This window comes from Astatotilapia calliptera, chromosome 13 (genome assembly GCF_900246225.1).
Source record: "Astatotilapia calliptera chromosome 13, fAstCal1.2, whole genome shotgun sequence".
NCBI classification, from domain to species: domain Eukaryota; kingdom Metazoa; phylum Chordata; class Actinopteri; order Cichliformes; family Cichlidae; genus Astatotilapia; species Astatotilapia calliptera.
Window position 1 is genome coordinate 32,526,266 of NC_039314.1, and position 27,489 is coordinate 32,553,754.

The 27,489-nt window shown below is 45.3% G+C and overlaps 1 protein-coding gene across 1 annotated transcript in view; it reads left to right on the forward strand.

The window, feature by feature from the left end:
- Window positions 1-27,489, forward strand: part of LOC113034664 (heterogeneous nuclear ribonucleoprotein L-like) — a 72,554-nt gene that overhangs the window by 10,920 nt on the left and 34,145 nt on the right. The window contains exons 2-4 of the mRNA XM_026189472.1: window positions 17,813-17,931; window positions 26,335-26,444; window positions 26,531-26,658. Coding sequence (XP_026045257.1) covers window positions 17,813-17,931; window positions 26,335-26,444; window positions 26,531-26,658 — 357 coding nt within the window. The remainder of the gene's footprint in view (window positions 1-17,812; window positions 17,932-26,334; window positions 26,445-26,530; window positions 26,659-27,489) is intronic.

Below are 27,489 nucleotides of genomic sequence, written 5' to 3' on the forward strand. Positions count from 1 at the left end.
TCTCCCCCTTCCTCTTCACCCTCTACACCACAGACTTCAGCCGCTGCACAGAGACCTCCATCTTCAGAAGTTTTCTGATGACTCTGCGGTGGTTGGATGCATCAGCAGGGATGATGAGACAGAGTACCGGGCTGTGGTCGACTCCTTTGTCACGTGTGTGAGCAGAATCATCTGCAGCTCAACGTGGCAAAGACCAAGGAACTGATCGTGGACTTCAGGAAGACCAGGAAACACTTGACCCCTGTTTCAATCCAGGGGGTCAGTGTGGACATTGTGGAGGACTATAAATACCTTGGAGTTCACATTGACAATAAACTGGACTGGGCTAAAAACACCACAGCACTTTACAGGAAGGGCCAGAGTCGTCTCTATTTTTTGAGGCGACTGAGGTCCTTCAACATCTGCCAGAAAATGCTGAGGATTTTCTATGAGTCTGTTGTGGCTAGTGCGATCCTCTATGCTGTTGCATGCTGGGGGAGCAGGCTGAGGGCAGCAGATGCCAACAGACTCAATAAACTGATCCGTAAGGCCAGCAATGTTGTGGGGATGGAGCTGGACACCCTCAAGGTGGTGTCGGAGAGGCGGATGCTGTCCAAGATAAAGACAATGTTGGATAACACCTCCCACCCACTCCATGACATGCTGGTCAGTCACAGGAGCTCGTTCAGTGAGAGACTGAGATTACCGAAAAGCACCACTGAACGACACAGGAAATCATTCCTGCCTGTGGCCATCTCCCTGTACAACGCATCCACTTAACACACTGTTTGCTGCTACAACTACACATGTTTCTTTTCCAGCTATTTATTTATGAGTGACTTATGTATGTATGTATATATATGTATATATTGTACTATTCTTAGTTAGCGTATTGTCTGTCTTGTCTTAATGTTGGTTTAAAATGGAGCACTGTAACAAAAAATAATTTCCCCCAGGGATCAATAAAGTATTCTGATTCTGATTCTGATTAAGAGGTCAAGAGTTAATGTTTCCATTGTAACCTCCAGATTTGACATAGAGACACTCATTTTTAACACTCGATTTTAACTACTATCATTTTACACCTCAGAGTTACATTAAAAGAATGTGACTCTGCTTAGAGTAAAATTAACTCTACTTTTGCAAGAAGACTATTAACACCAAAACATTTAACACTTTTGAATTTGCTGTGTAGTAAGGCCGGTGAGGCCACTCTAGATAGGAGTCAAAAATCAGCCTCGGTGGCCAACCAGGGATGCTGAAGTCAGCTGTCAGCTGACAGTGACTCAGGATATGGTGAAACTACAACTGATCTGTGAACAGCCTTCAAGGCTCTTCTTAGGCTGGAAAAACCTTCTGGGACGCTCCTTGTACTGACTAGATAAGAAGCTTCTGCTTTGGGTCAGTATCACATTACTTAAATATTGAATTTTTTTAAAACAGTAAAATTAGCCTTTTTTGGCCATATTTGCATATATATAAAAACACCCAGCACGCCCCTGCGGGCGGTTTATCCTTCAAGCTCGGGTCCTCTACCAGAGGCCTGGGAGCTTGAGGGTCCTGCGCAGTATCTTAGCTGTTCCCAGGACTGCGCTCTTCTGGACAGAGATCTCCGATGTTATTCCCGGGATCTGCTGGAGCCACTCGCCTAGCTTGGGAGTCACCGCACCTAGTGCTCCGATTACCACGGGGACCACCGTTACCTTCACCCTCCACATCCTCTCGAGCTCTTCTCTGAGCCCTTGGTATTTCTCCAGCTTCTCGTGTTCCTTCTTCCTGATATTGCTGTCATTCGGAACCGCTACATCGATCACTACGGCCGTCTTCTTCTGTTTGTCTACCACCACTATGTCCGGTTGGTTAGCCACCACCATTTTGTCCGTCTGTATCTGGAAGTCCCACAGGATCTTAGCTCGGTCATTCTCCACCACCCTTGGGGGCATCTCCCATTTTGACCTCGGGACTTCTAGGTTATACTCAGCACAGATGTTCCTGTACACTATGCCGGCCACTTGGTTATGGCGTTCCATGTATGCCTTGCCTGCTAGCATCTTGCACCCTGCTGTTATGTGCTGGATTGTCTCTGGGGCATCTTTACACAGCCTGCACCTGGGGTCTTGCCTGGTGTGATAGACCCCAGCCTCTATGGATCTTGTGCTCAGAGCTTGTTCTTGTGCTGCCATGATTAGTGCCTCTGTGCTGTCTTTCAGTCCAGCTTTGTCCAGCCACTGGTAGGATTTCTGGATATCAGCCACCTCCTCTATCTGCCGGTGGTACATACCGTGCAGGGGCCTGTCCTTCCATGATGGTTCCTCGTCTCCCTCCTCTTTCTTGGGTTTCTGCTGCCTGAGGTATTCACTGAGCACTCGGTCAGTTGGGGCCATCTTCCCAATGTATTCTTGGATGTTCCTTGTCTCATCCTGGACTGTGGTGCTGACACTCACCAGTCCCCGGCCCCCTTCCTTCCGCTTAGCGTACAGCCTCAGGGTGCTGGACTTGGGGTGAAACCCTCCATGCATGGTCAGGAGCTTTCTTGTCTTTATGTCAGTGGCTTCTATCTCCTCCTTTGGCCAGCCTATTACCCCAGCAGGGTACCTGATCACGGGCAGGGCGTATGTGTTGATGGCCCGGATCTTGTTCTTACCATTCAGCTGACTCCTCAGGACTTGCCTGACCCTCTGCAGGTACTTGGTGGTTGCAGCCTTTCTAGCGGCCTCTTCATGGTTCCCATTTGCCTGCGGGATCCCCAGGTACTTGTAACTGTCCTCTATGTCTGCAATGTTGCCTTCTGGTAGTTCAATCCCCTCAGTTCTGACTACCTTCCCTCTCTTTGTTACCATCCGACTACACTTCTCCAGTCCGAATGACATTCCAATGTCATTGCTGTATAGCCTGGTAGTGTGGATCAGTGAATCGATGTCTCGTTCACTCTTGGCATACAGCTTGATGTCATCCATGTACAGGAGGTGGCTGACAACTGCTCCGTTCCGTAGTCGGTATCCGTAGCCAGTCTTGTTAATGATCTCACTGAGGGGGTTCAGGCCTATGCAGAACAGCAGTGGGGACAGAGCATCTCCTTGGTAGATCCCGCACTTGATGGTGACTTGTGCTATGGGCTTGGAGTTGGCCTCTAGTGTTGTACGCCACATCCCCATTGAGTTCCTGATGAAGGCTCTTAGGGTCCCATTGATCTTGTACAATTCTAGGCATTCCAGTATCCAGCTGTGGGGCATTGAGTCATAGGCCTTCTTGTAATCAATCCAGGCAGTGCACAGGTTGGTCAGTCTGGTCTTGCAGTCTCGGCTGATTGTTCTGTCTACCAGTAGCTGGTGTTTTGCACCTCTGGTATTCTTGCCAATTCCTTTCTGTGTCCCGCTCATGTATTGACCCATGTGCCTGTTCATCTTAGCCGATATGATGCCTGACAGGAGCTTCCATGTAGTACTGAGGCAGGTTATTGGTCGGTAGTTGGAGGGGACCGGTCCCTTCTTGGGGTCCTTGGGGATCAGGACCGTCCGGCCTTCAGTTAGCCATTCCGGGTGTCTCTCGTTAACTAGCAGCTGGTTCATTTGTGCTGCCAGACGCTCGTGGAGTGCAGTCAGCTTCTTCAGCCAGTAGGCGTGAACCATGTCGGGCCCTGGTGCTGTCCAACTCTTCATACTGGAGACCCTTTCTTGGATATCTGCCACTGTGATGGTTACTGGACCCTGTTCAGGCAGGTCGCTGTGGTCTGCCCTCAGATCCTCTAGCCACTGAGCATTGCCGTTATGGGTTGCATCCTTCTCCCATATGCTCTTCCAGTATTGCTCCGTCTCCAGCCTTGGTGGTGCTGTTCTCTTATTGTTCCCTTGCCACTGAGAGTACACCTTTGCTGGTTCTGTGGAGAACAGCTGGTTTATTCTCCTGCCTTCTATCTCTCTGGTGTACCTCCTCAAGCGGCTGGCCAAGGCTGTGAGTCTTTGCTTGGCAGTTTCCAAGGCCTCAGGTATGGACAGCTTGCTGTATTTCTTAGGCACCTTATTTGTCGCACCTTTCTGCAACTCTGTTAGTTGGCTAACCTCCCTCCGTGCTACTTTGATCTTGCCCTCTAGCAGCTGGATAGCGTAGTGGTTAAACTACACGCCTTTGGAACAGAGGATCGCAAGTTCGATTCCTGCCTGGGGCGTCTGTATCCAGTAAGGGTCCTAAGGCTAGACCCCCTATGCTAAGCAAGCCTACCGCAGACATGAGCGAGACAGATAAATATGAAGGCATGCCGGCTCGGACGTCGCCCGGATCAACAAGGTCCGCGTCAGGTGTTGAGGAACCAGGGCACCCTGACGAAAAGTGGGCTACTGGAACAAGAAGGCATCGGTGGGCAAGGGACGAAAACAGGGCGTTGTTGGAATGCTACTACGCAAGTAACCCCGGCGGAAGGGGCTACATGAATAGGATGAGGGACCTATGGATTCTTCGATACCCAACATCCACAATGACGGCGAAACAACTAGTAGCTCAGTGTTCCAACATTCGAAAGAAGGGACTGCTCTCACAGCTAGAGATTGACGAGGTACAACACAAATGCTACGGCAAGGAGGAGTCAGGACGCCAGGTCAGGGGGGAGATATCATCACCCCCACCCGAGATTGGGTACATAGCCCCAAGTGCGATAGGAGAAGGATCGTTGAGTGCGAGAGGAACTGACCTGAAAAATAGGATCATGGCCAAGCTTGAAACCTGGATCCCCCGTAGCCGGTTACCAAGATTACGTGAAGTACCCTCAGAAGGTCTGCTAGATGATGTTAATGCAGCACTACGGGCAATACCTACAACCACGATTACCGACACTAACAAGCTGATCTACAATACGGCAGCAGTGATCAGTGAGATGCTTGGCTACAAGTTGAACAGCCACAAGGGGCAGTACCCTCCATGGAGAAGGAGGCTAGAGGGCAAATATATATATATATATATATATATATATATGTATGTATGTATGTATATGTATATGTGTGTATATATATATATATGTATATATATATATATATATATATATATATAAGGTGCCTAAGAAACACAGCAAGCTGTCCATACCTGAGGCCTTGGAAACTGCCAAGCAAAGACTCACAGCCTTGGCCAGCCGCTTGAGGAGGTACACCAGAGAGATAGAAGGCAGGAGAATAAACCAGCTGTTCTCCACAGAACCAGCAAAGGTGTACTCTCAGTGGCAAGGGAACAATAAGAGAACAGCACCACCAAGGCTGGAGACGAAGCAATACTGGAAGAGCATATGGGAGAAGGATGCAACCCATAACGGCAATGCTCAGTGGCTAGAGGATCTGAGGGCAGACCACAGCGACCTCCCTGAACAGGGTCCAGTAACCATCACAGTGGCAGATATCCAAGAAAGGGTCTCGACATGGTTCATGCCTACTGGCTAAAGAAGCTGACTGCACTCCACGAGCGTCTGGCTGCTAGTTAACGAGAGACACCTGGAATGGCTAACTGAAGGCCGGACGGTCCTGATCCCCAAGGACCCCAAGAAGGGACCGGTCCCCTCCAACTACCGACCAATAACCTGCCTCAGTACTACATGGAAGCTCCTGTCAGGCATCATATCGGCTAAGATGAACAGGCACATGGGTCAATACATGAGCGGGACACAGAAAGGAATTGGCAAGAATACCAGAGGCGCAAAACACCAGCTACTGGTAGACAGAACAATCAGCCGAGACTGCAAGACCAGACTGACCAACCTGTGCACTGCCTGGATTGATTACAAGAAGGCCTATGACTCAATGCCCCACAGCTGGATACTGGAATGCCTAGAATTGTACAAGATCAATGGGACCCTAAGAGCCTTCATCAGGAACTCAATGGGGATGTGGCGTACAACACTAGAGGCCAACTCCAAGCCCATAGCACAAGTCACCATCAAGTGCGGGATCTACCAAGGAGATGCTCTGTCCCCACTGCTGTTCTGCATAGGCCTGAACCCCCTCAGTGAGATCATTAACAAGACTGGCTACGGATACCGACTACGGAACGGAGCAGTTGTCAGCCACCTCCTGTACATGGATGACATCAAGCTGTATGCCAAGAGTGAACGAGACATCGATTCACTGATCCACACTACCAGGCTATACAGCAATGACATTGGAATGTCGTTCGGACTGGAGAAGTGTAGTCTGATGGTAACAAAGAGAGGGAAGGTAGTCAGAACTGAGGGGATTGAACTACCAGAAGGCAACATTGCAGACATAGAGGACAGTTACCGTATTTTCACGACCATAAGGCGCACTTAAAAGTCTTAGATTTTCTTCAAAAAGTACGGCGCGCCCTATAGCGCAGTGCGCCCTGTGTGTTGTAAGGAGGACGTAGTAGAGAACACCATGAGAACGCTAAAGGGTGAAGTGTGGGCGCAACCCTGAAAATGGCAAAGAGACACGCTTATGAAGCACAGTTTAAACTGAAGGCCATCAGCTACGCGGAGGAACATGGAAATCGAGCAGCGGCGAGAGAATTTAAGATTAACGAATCGATGGTTCGCAAATGGAGGAAGCTAGAAAACAAGCTCCGGCAGGTCAAGAAAACGCAGCTGAGTTTTCGCGGACATAAGGCGAGGTGGCCCGAGTTGGAGGAAAGACTCGAGCGGTGGATCATCGAGCAAAGAACGAGCGGGAGAAGCGTTTCGACGGTCACCATTCGGCTAAAAGCAGTTTCACTTTCACTTTTTATGAAACGGTGCCATTTTTCCATCCGGACCAGGACTACAGTAGCGCAGCAACTTCCAGCGGATTATAAGGAAAAGCTGGCCAACTTCCGCTCCTACTGCAGCAAACACATCGGCGACAAAAACATCCAGCCCAGCCACATCACTAACATGGACGAGGTCCCGCTCACTTTTGACATCCCGGTGAGTCACACTGTGGAGAAGAAGGGGACCAGCACGGTAGCGATACGCACAACGGGGCACGAAAAGTCTTCTTTTACTGTTGTGCTTGGCTGCCATGCTAATGGACAGAAACTGCCGCCTATGGTGATTTTTAAGAGAAAGACTTTGCCTAAAGAGAAGTTTCCAGCAGGAATCATCATTAAGGCAAATGAAAAGGGCTGGATGGATGAGGAAATGATGAAAGAGTGGCTGAGGGAGGTGTATGTAAGGAGACCAGGTGGTTTTTTCCACGCATCACCATCGCTCTTAATCTGTGACTCTATGCGTGCCCATCTCACAGCCGATGTGAAAAAAACTAGTGAAACAAATGAACTGTGAGCTTGCTGTCATTCCGGGAGGCCTGACAAAGGAACTCCAACCGCTGGACATCGGTGTGAACCGCCCATTCAAAGTAAGGCTGCGAGCGGCCTGGGAGCGATGGATGACCGATGGAGACCACAGTTTCACCAAGAGTGGAAGGCAGCGCCGGGCGAGTTACGCCACAATTTGCGAATGGATTGTAGATGCTTGGGCTAACATGTCTGCTGGCACTGTTGTTCGAGCTTTCGCAAAAGCCGGCATCATTTCCGAGGAGCCGCACGGCACGGAAAGTGACTCTGACAGTGAAGAAAGTGAACCTGGCATGTTTGATGGAGATTTAGCGCAGCTGTTCAATTCAGACACAGAGGATGAGGACTTCGATGGGTTTGATTGATGATAAAAATGTGAGTACCAAACTTTGTTTTGCTCCTGCTTTATTTTTAAATACGCACACTTGTATGCTTGTGTGTTGTTGATGATGACGATTACTGGTAATAAAAATGTGACTAAGGTACCGAACTCAGGTTTGCTCCCGCTTTATTTTTAAATACGCATACGGTACTTGTATGCGCCCTATGATCCAGTGCGCCTTATGTGTGTGTTAAATACAGTAATGGCACACATAACTGAGACTGCGCCTTTTAGTACAGTGCGTCTTATGGTCGTGAAAATACGGTACAAGTACTTGGGGATCCCGCAGGCGAATGGGAACCATGAAGAGGCCGCTGGAAAAGCTGCAACCACCAAGTACCTGCAGAGGGTCAGGCAAGTCCTGAGGAGTCAGCTGAATGGTAAGAACAAGATCCGGGCCATCAACATGTACGCCCTGCCCGTGATCAGGTACCCTGCTGGGGTAATAGGCTGGCCAAAGTAGGAGATAGAAGCCACTGACATAAAGACAAGAAAGCTCCTTACCATGCATGGAGGGTTTCACCCCAAATCCAGCACCCTGAGGCTGTACGCTAAGCGGAAGGAAGGGGGCCGGGGACTGATGAGTGTCAGCACCACAGTCCAGGATGAGACAACGAACATCCAAGAATACATTGGGAAGATGGCCCCAACTGACCGAGTGCTCAGTGAATACCTCAGGCAGCAGAAACCCAAGAAAGAGGAGGGAGACGAGGAACCATCATGGAAGGACAGGCCCCTGCACGGTATGTACCACCGGCAGATAGAGGAGGTGGCTGATATCCAGAAATCCTACCAGTGCTGGACAAAGCTGGACTGAAAGACAGCACAGAGGCACTAATCATGGCAGCACAAGAACAAGCTCTGAGCACAAGATCCATAGAGGCTGGGGTCTATCACACCAGGCAAGACCCCAGGTGCAGGCTGTGTAAAGATGCCCCAGAGACAATCCAGCACATAACAGCAGGGTGCAAGATGCTAGCAGGCAAGGCATACATGGAACGCCATAACCAAGTGGCCGGCATAGTGTACAGGAACATCTGTGCGGAGTATAACCTGGAAGTCCCGAGGTCAAAATGGGAGATGCCCCCAAGGGTGGTGGAGAATGACCGAGCTAAGATCCTGTGGGACTTCCAGATACAGACGGACAAAATGGTGGTGGCTAACCAACCGGACATAGTGGTAGTAGACAAACAGAAGAAGACGGCCGTAGTGATTGATGTAGCGGTTCCGAATGACAGCAATATCAGGAAGAAGGAACACGAGAAGCTGGAGAAATACCAAGGGCTCAGAGAAGAGCTCGAGAGGATGTGGAGGGTGAAGGTAACGGTGGTCCCCGTGGTAATCGGAGCACTAGGTGCGGTCACTCCCAAGCTAGGCGAGTGGCTCCAGCAGATCCCGGGAACAACATCGGAGATCTCTGTCCAGAAGAGCGCAGTCCTGGGAACAGCTAAGATACTGCGCAGGACCCTCAAGCTCCCAGGCCTTTGGTAGAGGACCCGAGCTTGAAGGATAAACCGCCCGCAGGGGCGTGCTGGGTGTGTATGTGTATATATATGTGTATATATATATGTATATATGTGTATATATGTATGTATATGTATGTATATATATGTATGTATATATATGTATGTATATATGTATGTATATATGTGTATATGTATGTACATATATGTGTATGTGTGTATATATGTATATGTATATATATGTATATGTATGTAGAAGGGGTGTGGTCTAATGACATCAACACCCTATATCAGGTGTGCATAATTATTAGGCAACGTCCTTTCCTTTGGCAAAATGGGTCAAAAGAAGGACTTGACAGGCTCGGAAAAGTCAAAAATAGTGAGATATCTTGCAGAGGGATGCAGCAGTCTCAAAATTGCAAAGCTTCTGAAGCGTGATCATCGAACAATCAAGCGTTTCATTCAAAATAGTCAACAGGGTCGCAAGAAGCGTGTGGAAAAACCAAGGCGCAAAATAACTGCCCATGAACTGAGAAAAGTCAAGCGTGCAGCTGCCAAGATGCCACTTGCCACCAGTTTGGCCATATTTCAGAGCTGCAACATCACTGGAGTGCCCAAAAGCACAAGGTGTGCAATACTCAGAGACATGGCCAAGGTAAGAAAGGCTGAAAGACGACCACCACTGAACAAGACACACAAGCTGAAACGTCAAGACTGGGCCAAGAAATATCTCAAGACTGGTTTTTCTAAGGTTTTATGGACTGATGAAATGAGAGTGAGTCTTGATGGGCCAGATGGATGGGCCCGTGGCTGGATTGGTAAAGGGCAGAGAGCTCCAGTCCGACTCAGACGCCAGCAAGGTGGAGGTGGAGTACTGGTTTGGGCTGGTATCATCAAAGATGAGCTTGTGGGGCCTTTTCGGGTTGAGGATGGAGTCAAGCTCAACTCCCAGTCCTACTGCCAGTTTCTGGAAGACACCTTCTTCAAGCAGTGGTACAGGAAGAAGTCTGCATCCTTCAAGAAAAACATGATTTCCATGCAGGACAATGCTCCATCACACGCGTCCAAGTACTCCACAGCGTGGCTGGCAAGAAAGGGTATAAAAGAAGAAAAACTAATGACATGGCCTCCTTGTTCACCTGATCTGAACCCCATTGAGAACCTGTGGTCCATCATCAAATGTGAGATTTACAAGGAGGGAAAACAGTACACCTCTCTGAACAGTGTCTGGGAGGCTGTGGTTGCTGCTGCACGCAATGTTGATGGTGAACAGATCAAAACACTGACAGAATCCATGGATGGCAGGCTTTTGAGTGTCCTTGCAAAGACAGGTGGCTATATTGGTCGCTGATTTGTTTTTGTTTTGTTTTTGAATGTCAGAAATGTATATTTGTGAATGTGGAGATGTTATATTGGTGTCACTGGTAAAAATAAATAATTGAAATGGGTATATATTTGTTTTTGTTAAGTTGCCTAATAATTATGCACAGTAATAGTCACCTGCACACACAGATATCCCCCTAAAATAGCTAAAACTAAAAACAAACTAACAACTACTTCCAAAAACATTCAGCTTTGATATTAATGAGTTTTTTGGGTTCATTGAGAACATGGTTGTTGTTCAATAATAAAATTATTCCTCAAAAATACAACTTGCCTAATAATTCTGCACTCCCTGTATATATATGTATGCATATAAAATTATAATAATAATAATAATAGTCTTATACGTGAATGCAGCAGCTCAGGCTCGACTGAGACATAAGGCCCTTTGCTGCATATCTTCCTCCAATTTCTCCCCCTACTTTCCTGTTAATCATCAATGCGCTATCAAATAAAGGTGAGGAGCCCAAAATAAAATTAAAAAAAATATTGAATTACCAAGCAAAATCAGTTTGAGTAATAGGCAAGAAACACAAGGAGAAATTCAAACAAGAAACGGAGAGGAACATTAGGAGTGGCCAGATAGCTTAGCTGCTAAGCACCAAAGCTGGTTGAATTAACAAATGACCAGTTGTGCACAAAACTGGCATGGAACTGAATTAGAACTAAGTAAAGTCCATGTCATACTAGGAGAAGCATCACCCGAACCCTGCCAGTGACTGGGGCCAAACTCGTTGGTACACTAAACATGGTGCCTGGTTTAAAAACACAAACGCAGTGTTGTTAAATGTGCTGTTTATCTGATGAACTAAAATATTATCACAGCATCATTGTTATAGATGTCATTTTGCTATTGTGTTGCTCATCTCAGCTTTAATTAAAGGGGGTGAACAAAAACATTGTCTTAATCATTGAACAATTATAGCGGTACATCTGAAGTTCCCAGAGTGCCTTTCAGTGGACAGTTGACTCAGAACCTGTAACACGGGCGGCCGTGGGTGGTGCTTGATTATTTCTTCATCAGCTAAGCTAATAAAAAGCTCTGGAGTTTCAGATATGGCAGCTGAATCTGGAAGCTGTTGCTGTGAGCCCACAGTGTGCAGTCAGAGTACGTAAAGCAAGTGAACCAGGCTGTCAAGTAAGTGAAGCAGTTCTGTTGGTCTTGTTTAATATTTTATAATAGTACACAGGGCATTTAACAGCAACATTATTGAGGATTCAGTTTGGACTTTTTATTTAACAGATCATAATCAAAGCTCAGAACAGTTAGGTTTGAGTATAAGGAGGATAGCAGAGACTAGGCTACAACAGTAATTATCAAGAAAACCCACTGAAGGAAAATGTATATGTGTGAATTATTAAGACTTCATGCAGTCACTAAAGCAATGAAGCATTTTGCATCTCAATAATAATCTGAACCTCTTTGTTAGAGTAGTTGGGAAATAAAACACATATGGGAACATCGACCTTAAATGCTGTATGCTTTCTCCTACCGAGACGTGGGAAGATAACCTGGAAAGTTATTCTTAGTAGCATATTTAGCTTTGTTGCTACAAACAGGAGTTGGAGTTCATCCACAGGGTTAGAGACTCATTGGAGAGCAGCTGATACTGGTACTGATTGGTGTTCGGCAAATAAAATCATTGCAGAGGAGAAACTTATAGTTATTTAATATTTTATTGAAACAAGCTGCAGGTGTGCATATAATCCTGTATCAAAGTACTTTACAGTTATGAATATTGCATAGCCCAGTTTAGAAATGATAATTCTGTGTTTTTCTTCATAAAAGCCTTAACAGTTCACATGCCATGTAGTTAAAGACATAATAGCTTCATTGTTCAAATGCCTGAAAGAAAGAAGCCAGCAGCCTGGTCAACAGAAAGAAAATTTAGTCTCATGCCCTGTTTTTCCTCTCCAAACACTTAGATGAGCCATCTGCCTCTATAAATAGATTAAAAGGAATGTCAATGTGAATGAGAAGGACAGAAAGAGGAAGGACGGGGGATGGGTTGGATAGTAGAAAGATAATGATATCAATATAGCAGGGAGCACATTACAATTTACAAGAGAATGTCTGAGGAAATATACAAGATACAAAAACGTTGAGAAAACTGAACATGTGACTAGAATCTCTCTCTCTGTCCTCTGGTTTTCACTTACCCCTAAATTCAGCAGTGACAGCAAAACCTTTCTTCCATGATTGGCTTATCCCAGTGCTGCTGCCCTTCACTGACCCCTGATTTCCTGGTTCAAAGCGAAACATTAAGATATTCCCAACTGTTTCAAACTTCCACTGATTAATTTTCGTACAGGCAGCACTGACTGGTTTTGCAAGTAGGTTCATCCATTATAAACTGACACACTGAAGCACCGGCTGTGTGCAAATATACAAACCTGTCACCAGGCACCTCTGACAGGTGAGACATTTGAGTTCGTTACATTTAGATTGTTTTCTCCTGCATTCCACACACTGGCTGTGAAAACAAACCTTATATATTCCACACTTTATACCATTGTTGAGTAATATTATTAGCTTCATCTTTGAACAGATTTTTTTCTCTATCCTAATGAACCCTAATGGGTCTAACTTTTCAGCAGACTGATTTATGCAACTTTGCTCAGAATCAGTTCCAGGCTAATCAACTCTATGTCAGACAAGTTGTAGGTAGGGGTGGCTGATGTGGCCCAAAATTCATATCTCGATATTCTTTAGCTGGATGGCGATATACGAAAAGAGAGTTCTTAGTCAAAGCTGTGTCCCAGATGTCACACAGGCACTTTTATTAACATACAGCGCAGATGTACATGAAACAATTACTCAGAAATAAATGATCAATATTTATTAAATAATAATGCTCCATAAATAAAATAAAACTATGTTGTTTTTGTGCACAACAAAAAGCTGTGCAGTCAAAATGTAAACTAACAGACACTGAGCATAATAACAAACACAGATTTCACAGCTGCTCTGTTCCCAAGTTCTACTGCGTGACCGACAGCCTGGAGTTTGAATCCGCTTCCTAACCGTGTCTCTTACAGGTGCCATTTGTGGTCCTTGTAGGGCTTTGGAGTTGAAGTCACGCCGCAAGCTATTGTGGGAGCGTGGCGCCATTTTTCTGGGCCACAAATCAAAACGAAGACACTGTATTGGAAGGACGGTTGCTAGAAACATGCTTAAAAGCAGTTTAAAAGAAAAAGGACGGTACAGAGACAGCTTGCGTCCGGATGCAAAGAGACGGTACTTGCAGAAAATAGCGTGCATTGGAAATGTGGACCTGTTTGAAATACGGCCGTGGAGTAGAAACCCCGAAGACCAACTGCTATTGACGTAGCCTGACATATTCTCGTACCTTGTCTGTGGAGTCAGCGCATGCAAGGTGAACCAGTTTCGCAATTATAGATCTCTGGAGGGACACATCCAATTCACCAAAGATTGGGTACAAGATTTGTGAGTACGTCGTCATTCAAGCAAAGGTAAGTCAGCTCGAGTACTGCGAGTAAAATGCGTTTGATTTCCCTGCAAACATTCAGATTAGTGATAGCATAAATTCATTCATGGGGGAAACTACAGTGAGAACATGTGGAGGCTGTTAGAGGGAAAACACAGTGAGTTCAGTGCATTGATGAGACATTGTCCTGAAGGATTTAGTCATTCTCTATGGTTAAAGAAATTACACTAATTTATTCATATTTATTATAAATAATCCTAATTATACATCTTGCTTCCGTGTTTGTATCGTGTGTCACTAAAAGTAAATTTTATTTTAGTTTTATACATTGATCAATGACCTGCAGAATCTCCTTATCATATTACGTGTCCATAATTGTCACTTAAAGTCAAACTTTATGCTTTCTCCATCTCTAAAGTGATGACATCCTTGCATTACATACTTTAGGTTCATTTTCTGCAGGCAGATTTACACTATAACCTGCAGCGTTCTATAGATGGACACATAAAGAAATGAAAAATGACATGTATGTGCTAACTTTCTAAACACTTTGTTACATTTGTGATAAATGGATTAGAAAGTAGATCAAACACATTTGTGTCGGCCTTGGCTCATTATAGTTCTTGTCTTTAAATTAACTTTGTATGTTTCAGGTCCTGCACTCTCAAAGACTGAATGAACCAGCATTGCAGCCATGGGTCAGTGTGAGCATCACAGGGAAGGTTGAAGACGCCCACTGCAGCTGTAAGGCCGGAGTCGCGGAGACCTGCAGCCATGTCGCTGCAACAGTGCTGATCCATGGCACCAGGACTGTTACAGATGAACCTTCATACTGGGGTTTGCTGGGTAATGTGACCAAGATACAGCCAGAGGTTGGCCATAAGATAGACTTCTCCTCTTCAGCTGCCCAAAAAAGGCTCTTGATCAAAACATAAACAGACCATCTGTAGTGACAGGTAAAAGGAGCCGTCCTCAAAACAGAAAAATCCCACCTGCTACTGTGGAGGAGTCGTCACTGCTATTGGATACTTTGCTGGAACACAGTAAAGCTGTGGGTTGTGGGAATGACCCATAATGTTTTATCTAGGGGTCTAGATTTATGCCTGTAGTGCACTGCTGTGTAAATAATTTGCATTTACTGAATATGTACTATATATGTATATGTTCATTTACTGAATATGTACTGACTGAGTCCCACTGTTCAAAAGTTGAATAAAGAAACAAACAAATGTTTGCCTTTTTTCTTTAATTAAAACCACTTTAAAGAAAATCACATCAGTTACAATGATGTCATTTATAGTTTATAAAAGACAATGTTTACACATGACAGCATTTACATGATATCACCCACTACTAACACTACTTAATTTACTGTATCTTCTGAAAAATTACTGCTATTTATATTTAACATATTTTATATTTATAATATTTAACAGTAGCGATTTTCATTTGTCCCTGGTTTTACTACCACACTGTTCGCCAAACGCAGCAAACCTTCTCTGTCTTATCCAGAAGGGTCACCCCTTCACCCTCACATGCAAGAAGTAATCTGATTGGCATGGTGGTATGTTTGAAGCAAGGATTTCGGAGTGGCCCTTGTGTAGCGCTGGAACCCAGTAATGATGTGTTTCATCCATTTCATAGGCTGGTTTGCTGCAATAATGCCAAATAATTAGCAACAATATTACGTTGAAGCACAATATGTATTACTCCGCGAGGCTCCTACCACATAAAATCGGTTTGAGGTCAGTAAGCACAAGCAGAATTCAAACATGAGGCGCACTGTCGATTTTTCAGATTTCGTTAATCTCGTTAAAATGAAGTTAACGTCATAACTGCATTAACGCGGCAAATCTCTGTTAACGAGTTACCACAGATAGCCCCGGGTAATGCAACTATAGCGTTAACATCCTTTTAAACAGAGTAACGCTGTAGCACTAAAATAGTAATCTCCAAATGTTTTCTTTTTACCGAGCAGCTCCTCTTTGATAGCTGCTGTGTCCGTCCTGTCGTTGCCTGCAGGTGAAGCGATGGGGAGTCATGTTCAGTGAAGGAGAGAGGCGAGGCGTAGAGACAGAAGTGGACGAAAGAGAGGCAAACTTGCGGCTCCACAAGTATAATTATAACGTAACATAGACTATATTGATATAAATGATATTGTCACATCTCATATCTTGTATAAAAATATATCAATGTATTTAAAAACTCGATATATTTTCCTTTGTGCCTCAGAATATAAGGGACTGCATATAAAAATGGCTGTAATTCATCATTTTGCTTTAAAAATCACCCTTTTAAAAAACTTTATTTTAGGTGTTTTATACACTTATATACTGTGTAAAAGTCTTAAGCTACTTCTCATTTTCATGTATATTTTCCTTCCAAGGAGCCAGACTTTCTTGTCATTTTTAAACTGGTCTTGAGCAACACTTTGCTAGACTTTCTGTTTTTTGAAAGTTTGTCTTTGCCGTGGAGGCCTTTTTATTTGCGGTGTCTTTCTTTCTGGATTTCTTTCAGTCTCCAACCTTCCTTTCATATCAAACATCCTTGAAAGAATAGTTGTCTGCAGATCATCTGCAGAGGAATGGCTTATTGGAAGAGTTTCAGTCAGGTTTCAGAGCTCATCACAGCACAGAAACAGCTTTAGTGAAGGTTACAAATGATCTTCTTATGGCCTCTGACAGTGGACTCATCTCTGTGCTTGTCCTGCTAGACCTCAGTGCAACGTTCGATACTGTCGACCATAATATCCTATTAGAGCGATTAGAACATGCTGTAGGTATTACAGGTACTGCGCTGCAGTGGTTTGTATCACATTTATCCGATAGACTCCTTTTTTCATGTAGAGTCACATATTGAGGTTAATTATGGAGTTCCACAGGGTTCAGTGCTAGGCCCAGTTTTGTTTACATTATTCAGTGTTTTCTTTTGACGGTGTCATTAGAAGGCATACCATACATTTTCACTGCTATGCAGATGACACCCAGCTTTATTGGTCTATAATGCCAGATAACACATAGCAATTAGGAGGTATGTGTTACCTCCTAATTGCAGAAATGTATTAAAGACAAAGACCTGGATAACCTCTAATATAGGCTTCTAAATTGAGATAGACCTTATAGTACTCTATCACCCAAGAGAACACTTCACTCTCGCACTTACTTGTTGTTCCTAAGGTATTTAAAAGTAGAAGGGAGGCAGAGCCTTCAGCTTTCAGACTCATCTTCTGTGGAACCAGCTTCCAGTTTGGATTCAGGAGACAGACACTATCTCTACTTTTAAGATTAGGCTTCAAACTTTCCTTTTTGCTAAAGCATATAGTTAGGGCTGGACCAGGTGACCCTGAATCCTCCCTTAGTTATGCTGCAATAGACGTAGGCTGCTGGGGGATTCCCATGATGCATTGAGTGTTTCTTCTTCAGTCACCTTTCTCACTCACTTTGTGCTAATAGACTTTTTCTATGCAAATAAAATTGAATTTGAATTAAACTTGTTGTAGTTCATTATTCAATTTGGTAATAGGCCTATTGACTAAATGACGGGCAAAACAATCAGCAACAACAACACATTTTACTTCCTCATATCACTCTTCAGTCTTTTACTTCCAGAAAGGAAACACGTGAAATGTTCAACGTGGTCTCACAGCAGTTTGTGAAATATTTGTATTTAATCTTTATATCAATTTGGTCAGGTTTAGGCACTAAATGCAGGATGTCTCTGTCCGATGATAAATTGTACATTTTTACACAACGTCTGCTGTATTTGAAGGGTTATCAGATACAGAATTTTTAATTGTGTTCCTCTAGATGGGCCTTTTCCGAGGCAAGGCACTATATAAGAACCAGTCCATCTATCATTGAATAACTGTGGCTGACTGGCTGTGTGTGTTCCAGGATAATGGCGAGGACTCCCATCGTATCTCTCCCAGTCCCGTGGTGCACGTTCGGGGTCTGTGTGAGGCTGTGGTGGAGGCAGACCTGATAGATGCCCTGGAAAAGTTTGGACCCATATGGTGAGACAGCAACTAGTGTGTACACTATTCGAGTGTTTCTGCTTTGAAGATATCTGAAACTTGAAAGTGTCCTTGAATGCATTTGATGATTGCAGGTATCGATTATTTTAGTCATTGAGTATTCTGGGGATTTCTCCATTGATTAATCAGGTAATCAGATAGGAAAGACTTTTGTGTAATTAATGAGCAATAATAAATATTCAACAGAGAAAATCACAGGTGTTTCAAAAGGAACTGCTCATTGGTTTCCATTTTAGAAACTACACTGTTTCAACAATTTAACTGCATGCATTTGTCAGAAAACTACTACAGTATTTACATATCATATTAAAACTGATGGTCACTTTGACGGGGCTCCAGCATTGCTCTGGATAGTGACTGAACCATTGCAACGTCTTAAGACCTTTCTTTTTTCAGCCATCCCCTATCTACAGCAGTAACATATCTGTTGTTGTTCTGCATGACCCAATTTTGACTAAACTTCAGCTGTTGGTCAGATGGCCTTTTATTTGATTATACAATACTTTGACATACAGAGGGGTTTTGTGTCTGAAGCAATTAGAACAAGACAAGGCTATTGACCGGACCTCATACAGCAGGCTGTACCCAGGGGAAGCTACACTAAGTCTGTACAGTTTACCGAAGATACATAAACAGGGTGCACCTTTAAGACCGACTGTCTGTATGATCAACTCTGTCACCTATAACATCTTAAAGTTTCTGGCTTTGATCCTCAATTCGTCCCTGTGGCTTTTAAACCCCAAAACACGCTGCACCAAAAACCGGTCCACCCCAAGAATCAGGTCCCCCGACACAAACAGAGTAACAGAGTAACATAGTAACATAGTAACATAGTAACATAACATGCTGTTAAGTGCCAGGACAATGATTTATACATCGGGGAAACCAAACAACCTCTGGCGAAGAGGATGGCAGAACACAGAAGAGCCACCTCGTCAGGCCAGGACTCTGCAGTCTATTCACACTACAGGCCAGTGGACACTCTTTCAATGATGAGGATGTAACATCCTGGACAGGAAGCAACGCTGGTTTGAGTCAAGGAGGCCATTTACGTGAAAAGGGAAAGACCATCTCTGAATCGAGGAGGGGGCCTAAGGGTACATCTGTCACCATCTTACAATGCTGTGATTGCAGCCATTCCCCAACTCTCTGTGAATGGGACTCATGATTATTAATCAATGGTCATGAGTCACCTCACAGCCCATTGTTCATTCAACAAGCTGTGAACTGGACATGTGTGTGCTTAATAGACTGGCAAATTACAGCAGGATTTTCCTATCCTCGGTCAGAAGGCACAGGTGACTTATATGATGAAAGAGAGGGTCCACAGCAATGATAATTAGGGTTCTTTTAATCCAAACATCTCCAGAAGTGAATTCGTGTGAGTATATGTATATGTGTGTGTGTGGTTCTGTAAAATAACAGAAATTACAATTAGCAAACAATTAAAGTCAACCAAACTGGTCTAAATAATATGTACCATCTTAGCAGTGGTTAGAGGGGGTCCGTGGAACAGTCTATATACACAAATCACAGGGGTTTTCTACAGCCGCCCCCTAATGTGTATAGCACATTAGTAAACATCAAAAACCCATGTGAATATAACTAAGGACGTTCAGCTGACAGTTCAGGTAACGTGATAAGTTTTGACACAGGCCGTTGGTATTTATGTTCCCCAATAGCGACTTCAGCTACTCGCACCTGTCCATCCGGGCTGGGAAATACCTGTGTTACCCGTCCTACGGACCAGGAAGCCCGTGGGAGCTGATAGTCCACCACCATGACAGTCTGTCCCACTTTCAAAGGTGGAGTAGTCTGGTTCCACTTCTGGCGAGGCTGCAGTCCAGGCAGGTAGCGCTGAATGAACTGAGTCCAGAACCGGTCCGCTATGACTTGGCTGTGACGCCATTTTCGCCTTCCAAGTTCTTCTCTGGTGCCATATACTGCCTGGGGAAGGGAAGCATCGCGCCGCCCCATGAGCAACATATTTGGCGTGATCGGGTCAACATCTGCAATATCCGAGGAAACGTATCCCAGTGGCTTGGAATTAAGTATGCCCTCTACTTCAATAAGAACAGTAAGCAACAAATCCTCTGGCACCGCTTGACCTTTGAGGGCAACTTGAAGTGCAGATTTGACTGAACGGATCTCCCGTTCCCAGGCTCCCCCAAAATGTGGAGCATGCGGAGGGTTGAAGTGGAAAGTGATGCTCTGTTCACTGAGCTTCTCCTGCAGTCGTGGCTCCATCACTTTGAATGCCTCCTGCAGCTCTCTGTCTCCTCCTCTGAAATTGGTGCCCTGATCACTCAGTATTTCAAAGGGTTTTCCTCTTCGAGCAATAAATCTGCGCAGAGCCATGAGAAAGGAGTCAGTGTCCATACCAGTGAGAAGGTCGAGGTGAATGCAGCGGGTCGTAAGGCATTTAAATATAATGCCCCACCGTTTTTCTTGTCTCCTGCCTATCTTTATAGTGAAAGGGCCAAAACAGTCAATTCCTGTGGACCAGAATGGCGGCTGATTTAATCGCAAGCGGGTAGCAGGGAGATCAGACATCTTCGGTGAAACAGGCTTGGCTCTCCACTTCTTACACTCCAAACAGCGATACTGATGCTTCCTTATGGCCTGTCTGCCTCTTAAAATCCAATACCTGCGTCTCAATTCGGCAAAGACACGTTCTGGGCCAGGATGCAAGAGACGTGTATCATAGTCTTTGATGATGAGCTGAGTAGTAGGATGGTCTGGTGACAACACGATAGGATGCAGAGTGTCAACATCCATCTGCTCTGCTCGCCGGAGACGTCCACCTACTCGTATGAGGCCAAGCTGACTGTCATATTCGGGAGAAAGGTTGCTCAGTCTGCTGTCTTTGTACACCTCTTTCCCAGATTTCAGTGTGTGTACTTCAACAGGGAAGCTTTCTTGTTGCGCCTGTTTGAGAATTTGAACTTCTGTCTCTAGTCGTTGTGCTGCTGACATAGGGAGGCCAGCCGCCCCGTGAGAAGACAGGTGGGTGGCCTGCACCAAATCAGCCCAGGTGTTGTATGCAGGATCAGACTGTGCCAAATCTGTAGTGACATAGGCACAGAAAGCTGATTTCTTTAACTCAGTATTATCTTCAGTGTCTGTACTCACAGTAGGTCGTGCTGGCCACTGCTCAGATGCTTGTCTCAGGAAGGGGGGCCCATCCATCCACTGGCTAGGTTTTGACAGCTCACGTAATGGTTTTCCCCGGGTGATGTCATCTGCTGGGTTCAAAGCCGAGGGGACATACCTCCAGCTGGCGGCCTCAGTCAGCTCCTGTATTTCGGCAATACGAGTACCTACAAACACTTTATAGTGACAGGACTCGGACTGGATCCAGTTCAACACAGTGGTAGAATCGGTCCATAAAGTAGTCTCACTAATGGGCAGAGTAAGCTCACTGAGGAGGAGTCTAGACAGTTGTGCCCCAGCCAGTACAGCACACAGCTCTAAACGGGGAATTGACAGTTTCTTGCGGGGAGCTACACGTGATCTGGCCATGATAAAGGCAGTGTGAACCTCATGTTCTGCCGATTTAAATCTCAAATATGCCACTGCTCCGTAAGCACTCTCTGACGCATCACAGAATACATGCAGCTGGAAAGTTCCCTCTTGGGTTGCTGGGGCTATGTAGCATCTAGGCAGACAGATTTCTTGTAGATACTGTAGCTCACTCACCCACTCTTGCCACCGCTGAAGTAACTCGCCCTCGATGGGATCATCCCAGTTCCTGTCATTCTGCCACAGACGTTGAACAATAACCTTTGCCCGGGTCGTGAAGGGGATGATGAAGCCCAGTGGGTCGTATTGAGAGGCGAGGATGCTGTAGATATTTCTCATGGTTGACTCCTGAGGAACCACTGGCCGACATCTGTAGGCAATCTGGTCTGTGGAGCAGTGCCATGCCAAGCCTAAGGTTGGTTCTTGGGGATCTGGTTGGTGTTCAGTCAACCACAGCTCGCAGGTAGGGGACTTTGCTTCAGAGGGGAGATGAGCAATGGCCTCTGGGTAGTTACTTGCCCACTGTCGGATTTCGAAACCACCAGTAGATAGCAACTCTCTGATGTTATCGACAAGTGGTCGTGCCTGCAAAGCAAAGGGCAGAGATTGCAAACAGTTATCGACATAAAATGAGCGCAGCACTGAGTCTAGTACTTGTTCATTGCCATCTTTATGATCCTGCACATGGCGCTGAAGGGCATACGTGGCACAACAGGGGCTGCATGTGGTTCCAAAGGGCAGGACACACCACTCATAAATGTCCGGGCTCCGATCTCTTTCCATATCTCTCCACACGAATCTCAGCAGGGGCCGGTCGTGCGGAAGAAGCCGCACCTGATGGAACATACCTCGTATGTCCCCACTCACAGCAACAGGGTGCTCCCTAAATCTCAACAGGACACCTATTAAGGATGGACCGAGAGTTGGACCTGGTAGCAGCTGATCGTTAAGACAGTCTTGCCTGTATTGGAAGGAACAGTTGAAAACTATCCTAGGCTTATTGTTATGATGCACAATATGATGGGGAATGAACCAGGATTCATCTGTGCGGTTTGCCTCTTCAGGAGTGAGTTTCCTTACATAACCTGCTTGTTCCAGTTTGTGTATTTCTGCATTGTACACAGCCGCTAGATCAGGATCTTTAATCAGGCGCTTCTCTGTGGACCGAAGGAGAGCCATCACTGCGTCATGGTCAGTTTGTAGTTTAGTGGAGTCTCTGCGGCGGAGCAGAGGAGTAGCATAACGAGCTACTCCATCCACCTGTACACTTTCTGTGGTTTTCTGCAGTAACTCCAGTGCCTCTTTGTCTTGTTTAGAGCGAGTTACCTCTTTCTCTGATCGAAAGGGGAGCACATCTAACTGCCACAGCTTCTCAACGTTCTGTCTTAACGCTTGAGAAGGAGATGGTAACAGGGATGTGTGCAGACATGAAGCTTCAGTAGGTAGGTGTAGAAAGGTAGCTGGTCCCTGGATTGCCCAACCGAGGTTAGTGTTGACAGCAACAGGGCTGCCTAGTGGACCGACTTTGACAGGTGACAGAGGGGTGATGAGCTGGACATTATCTGAGCCTATAAGAAGCATAGGCTGCACATCCTTAAATGCTTTGATGGGAACGTCGGCCAGATGTGGATATCTCTGACGGAGCATGTCCACTGGGCAGGATTGTTTTGCCAGATTAAGTTCTTTAGCAGTGAAGACACGTCTGATGTGATGTTTGATTTGGGGAGAGCTGGGTGCACTCAGTTCAAAAGAAACCGATGCGCCTTGTAACTGTGACACCTCCTGCCTGATGGTTCGTAGTTTGAGGGACTCCTCTGTGATATTTAATTGCAGGTAATGAACCGCTGCAGATAAAACAATAGTCCGCTCTGATCCATCGTCAAGAATGGCATAGGTGGACAGAGATCGCCCATTGTTGTGGAGGGTAACTGGGACCACTTTAAGCATGACTCTGCCTGAATGAGTGACTTGGTCCAAATACACCATGCTGGAGGCTGTACTCAATGTCAGGATACTCTTGTTTGGGCGAGAGGCAGCTTCATGAAGGATCTGCAGGTGTTGTTCTCCACAGGTGGCACAAGGTTTCTTCAGATTGCAACTGTCAGGCTGGTGACTCCGACCACATCTCCAGCATCTCTTATTGTCATTAATCCATGTAATAATCTGTGTAGTACTCAGCTTACTGAAGTCAGAACAGGAACTCAAGTAATGTTCTGTACTGCTACAGAAGGGGCAGTAGGGCTTAAATTTCTCTCTTTTCTTCCCTTTCATAGGTTCTTTACTGTCAGTAGGGGCTGAAGTGGTATTAGCCGTCGGTGTTGTAGGCTTGTCAGTGCCATAGTAGACTGATGAGGATGTCTTTAATGGTCGTGATGACTTGTCTCTGCGATCTGAGCGGGGTTTATCAGATATGTAGCTTTCTGTAGCCCTTCGTGATATCTGTATGGCCTGTGACTTCCTCTCCAACCACTGTGCAAAGTCAGGGAGAGTATAGGTGTTAGCTGAGTCACTCTGCAAGATGCCCTTTGCAAGACAATATTCAGCAAAACTGTCTTGATAGGAGAAGGGGAGTTTACTCAAAAGCCTGTCCACATGGGAACCACACTCTAGTTCGCTCTTAGCAGCTCCTTCCATGGAGTTTAGTAGTCCCACCAAACTACTAACTGATAGAGCAAAGTCTTCAAACCCCTGTGCATCTCCAGCTTTCACTGTGGGAGCTCTCAAAATGTTGTTAATTTCACCTTGGACTAATTGGCGTGGTTGTCCATAGCGCTGCTGTAGAGCCTGCATTGCTTTACTGAAGGGCATAGTGTCATGCACATACCTCTTTGCAAGCTGAAACGCAGGAGGAAACTTTAGATGATCCAGAAGTACTTGGAATTTGTAATCCTCAGACAGATGTGGGTGTGGTCCCAAAACTCCATCCAGACCTTTCTTCAGTAGCAGGAAATCACTTTCTTTTCCTGTGGTGAAGCGGATCAGGTTGGGTTTTGGGATGCCATAAGAAGAGGAAATAGCCATCTCCATCAAGTTCGGTCTCTGAGAGGAAAGCAGAGATGAGGAGTGTTGTGGGCTGCTCTGAATTACATCATGCTGTGAACTGACAGGTGCAGCTGGAGCAGGATGCCGATAGGTATACTGTGAGCTAACAGCAGGTGGCAGCACTGGTGTAACGTATGGCTGACTGAGAGGTGGGCCTGAAGTCCAAAGCGGATAGCCTGGAGAGGGCATGCCAGGCGGCAGCGTGACAGGGTACTGCATAGTGCCAGGGATACTAAACTGAGCAGCACTGTGTGGCACAGACCACTGTGGGGTTGATGACTGCCAATTCAGGTCTCTTTGCTGATACCAGGGAGGATGTGGCTGTTCTGTTGCTGTAGATGCAGACCGGGGTACCACTGGTGTTGGCTGAGCAGCTGATGGCATGGAAGAGTGGACGTATAGAGGGGGCTGAGGAATAGGTCGGTTAACAGGGAGAGTAGGAGCTGTTGACTGTAATATTTGAGGGTTATCAACATGATGAGCTGTGGAAGGGGAGGTCTGCTGTACAGTATGAAACTGAGGGCTAGGTATTACTGGAGATATGGGAGGGATGTTTTCTAGTCCGCCCATAGGAGGAGCTTGTGTAGGATTATTATCCACAGTTAGTAAAGGCATACTATGGCTCCGGACCTGGGTTTGTAACTGTACTTGGGGGGTTCTTTGGCCAAAGTTCAAAGACACTTGTATAGCGCTCTGTATCTCCCTCATCTGCTCCTGTACCTGGGTAACACACTGCTCCATCCTCCTTATTCTCTCCATCTCTGGTGAGCCATCGATGCCAGCGATTTGGTGTATTGGAGTAGCTGCGTTAGTGTTCGGTGGAACTGGGTTAGTCGGCTGTGGGAGATAGGTCCAGATGAAGTCATCCAGATATCTTGGAGCCCTGTGTGGTCTCCTTTGCCGGGCACCTTGTTGTTCTTCATCATATCGGGATGTCGCCATGTTAGGAAATGCTGTAATTAATCCGGCTCGAAGGACCACTTGAACTGGACATGTGTGTGCTTAATAGACTGGCAAATTACAGCAGGATTTTCCTATCCTCGGTCAGAAGGCACAGGTGACTTATATGATGAAAGAGAGGGTCCACAGCAATGATAATTAGGGTTCTTTTAATCCAAACATCTCCAGAAGTGAATTCGTGTGAGTATATGTATATGTGTGTGTGTGGTTCTGTAAAATAACAGAAATTACAATTAGCAAACAATTAAAGTCAACCAAACTGGTCTAAATAATACAGAAAGGGTTGAACAGAAATGACTAAACACCACCCCCTGGTGGACACAAATGGGCTGCTGCACAGGGATAGACTCCATCTTTACTTTGGGCAGCTCAGTTCACAAGGGTAGCGCCATTTTGGTCAAATCAGCGTGAATATACAGTGTCTCGTGGCTACACGAACAGCTGGAAAACTCTACTAAGCATCACCCAATGTACATAGCTAAGTATATGATAAGTTACAACCATAGAACAAACAAATACAAGGCACTTACTTATCATTCACGCACACGCACTACACATGTTCAGTACAACAGCCCAGCTCCACCAGCGCTATCAAGGTGGACCAGCGCAAACACAAACAAGGGATGGGAGGAATGTACCATCTTAGCAGTGGTTAGAGGGGGTCCGTGGAACAGTCTATATACACAAATCACAGGGGTTTTCTACAAGCTGGTTTCAGTCATTGTACAAATGTGCTGTTTATAAGATTAGAAAACTGCAGTATAGCTGCCAGAGTGACCCGTCAAAGGAACTTGTATAAAGGGGAGACAGTTTTCAGCAGTCCATGTCTTATCCAGGTGTTTGTGCGTATGCTTTCAGTTATGTGATGATGATGCCATTCAAGCGTCAGGCCTTGGTGGAATTCTCTGCAGTGGAGAGTGCAGACCGCTGTGTGTCCTGTGGAGCCAAGGAGCCAGTATACATCGCAGGTCTTTGCTTCCATTCCTTTTTACTTGGTAACATATACTCAAATGTAGCATACTGTTTGTGTTTATATTTTTCATTTTGTCATCAGGTCAACAAGCATACTTTAATTATTCCACATCCAAAAGAATCACCAGGCCTACAAATGCTGACAACCCCAACAGTGGGAACAAAGTGCTTCTGCTGTCCATACAGAACCCACTCTACCCTATAACAACGGTAAACACACATACAGATCCAGAGGGACATCTCAGCTCTCTTTTCTTAAGTGTACCTTCTTCTTCGAACAATAACTCATAGTCTTTATGATCTGCTGATGGATGTGGTTTATATCTTGCGTGTTTTTTAATCATTTATAACTCATAATTAAGTCGTACCGTCTGTCTTCTTTAAATGGAGGGGCAATCTGAGCAGAACTTTGCACAAACATCAACTCTTTTGATTTTTGTATTCATCATCCCTGCAAGTGTGGTGTTACGATCTCCATTTGCATATATTTTTTAAATTTATGTTCAACATATGTCGCCTGTGCCTAACTTAACCATCACCAAAACTTTACACCAGAATGTGTTTGTGTAATTTCTATGGAAGCCCGTTTCCGCCACTAAATAAAAACAAAAAAGCTAGTATCCATAACTCGAAATTTCGAGTTATTTTCTCAAAATTTCAACTTATTAACTCGAAATTTTGAGAAATATAACTCAAAATTTACTTTTCTCAAAATTTCAAGTTAGCTCTACCAATCAAAAATATACGTGAATGAGGTCGCTTTCTTGTTACCCGGAAGCATATGCTCCCCTCGGGCAGGAGGCTCCGGCCCATTCGCACCAGAACCTCTCGCCATAAGAACAGTTTCTTCCCCTCTGCTGTTGGACACACGAACAATAACCGTATGACTGTTCCCACCACTAACACATGACCCTACGCTGTGTTCACTGCATCATTCCATGTTTGGCACTGATCACCACCTGCACTCATGTATATACTGTATCTATCTACGTAGCACTTTTAATTCTTATTCTTATTTTTATTTTCATGTCTATTTAAGCG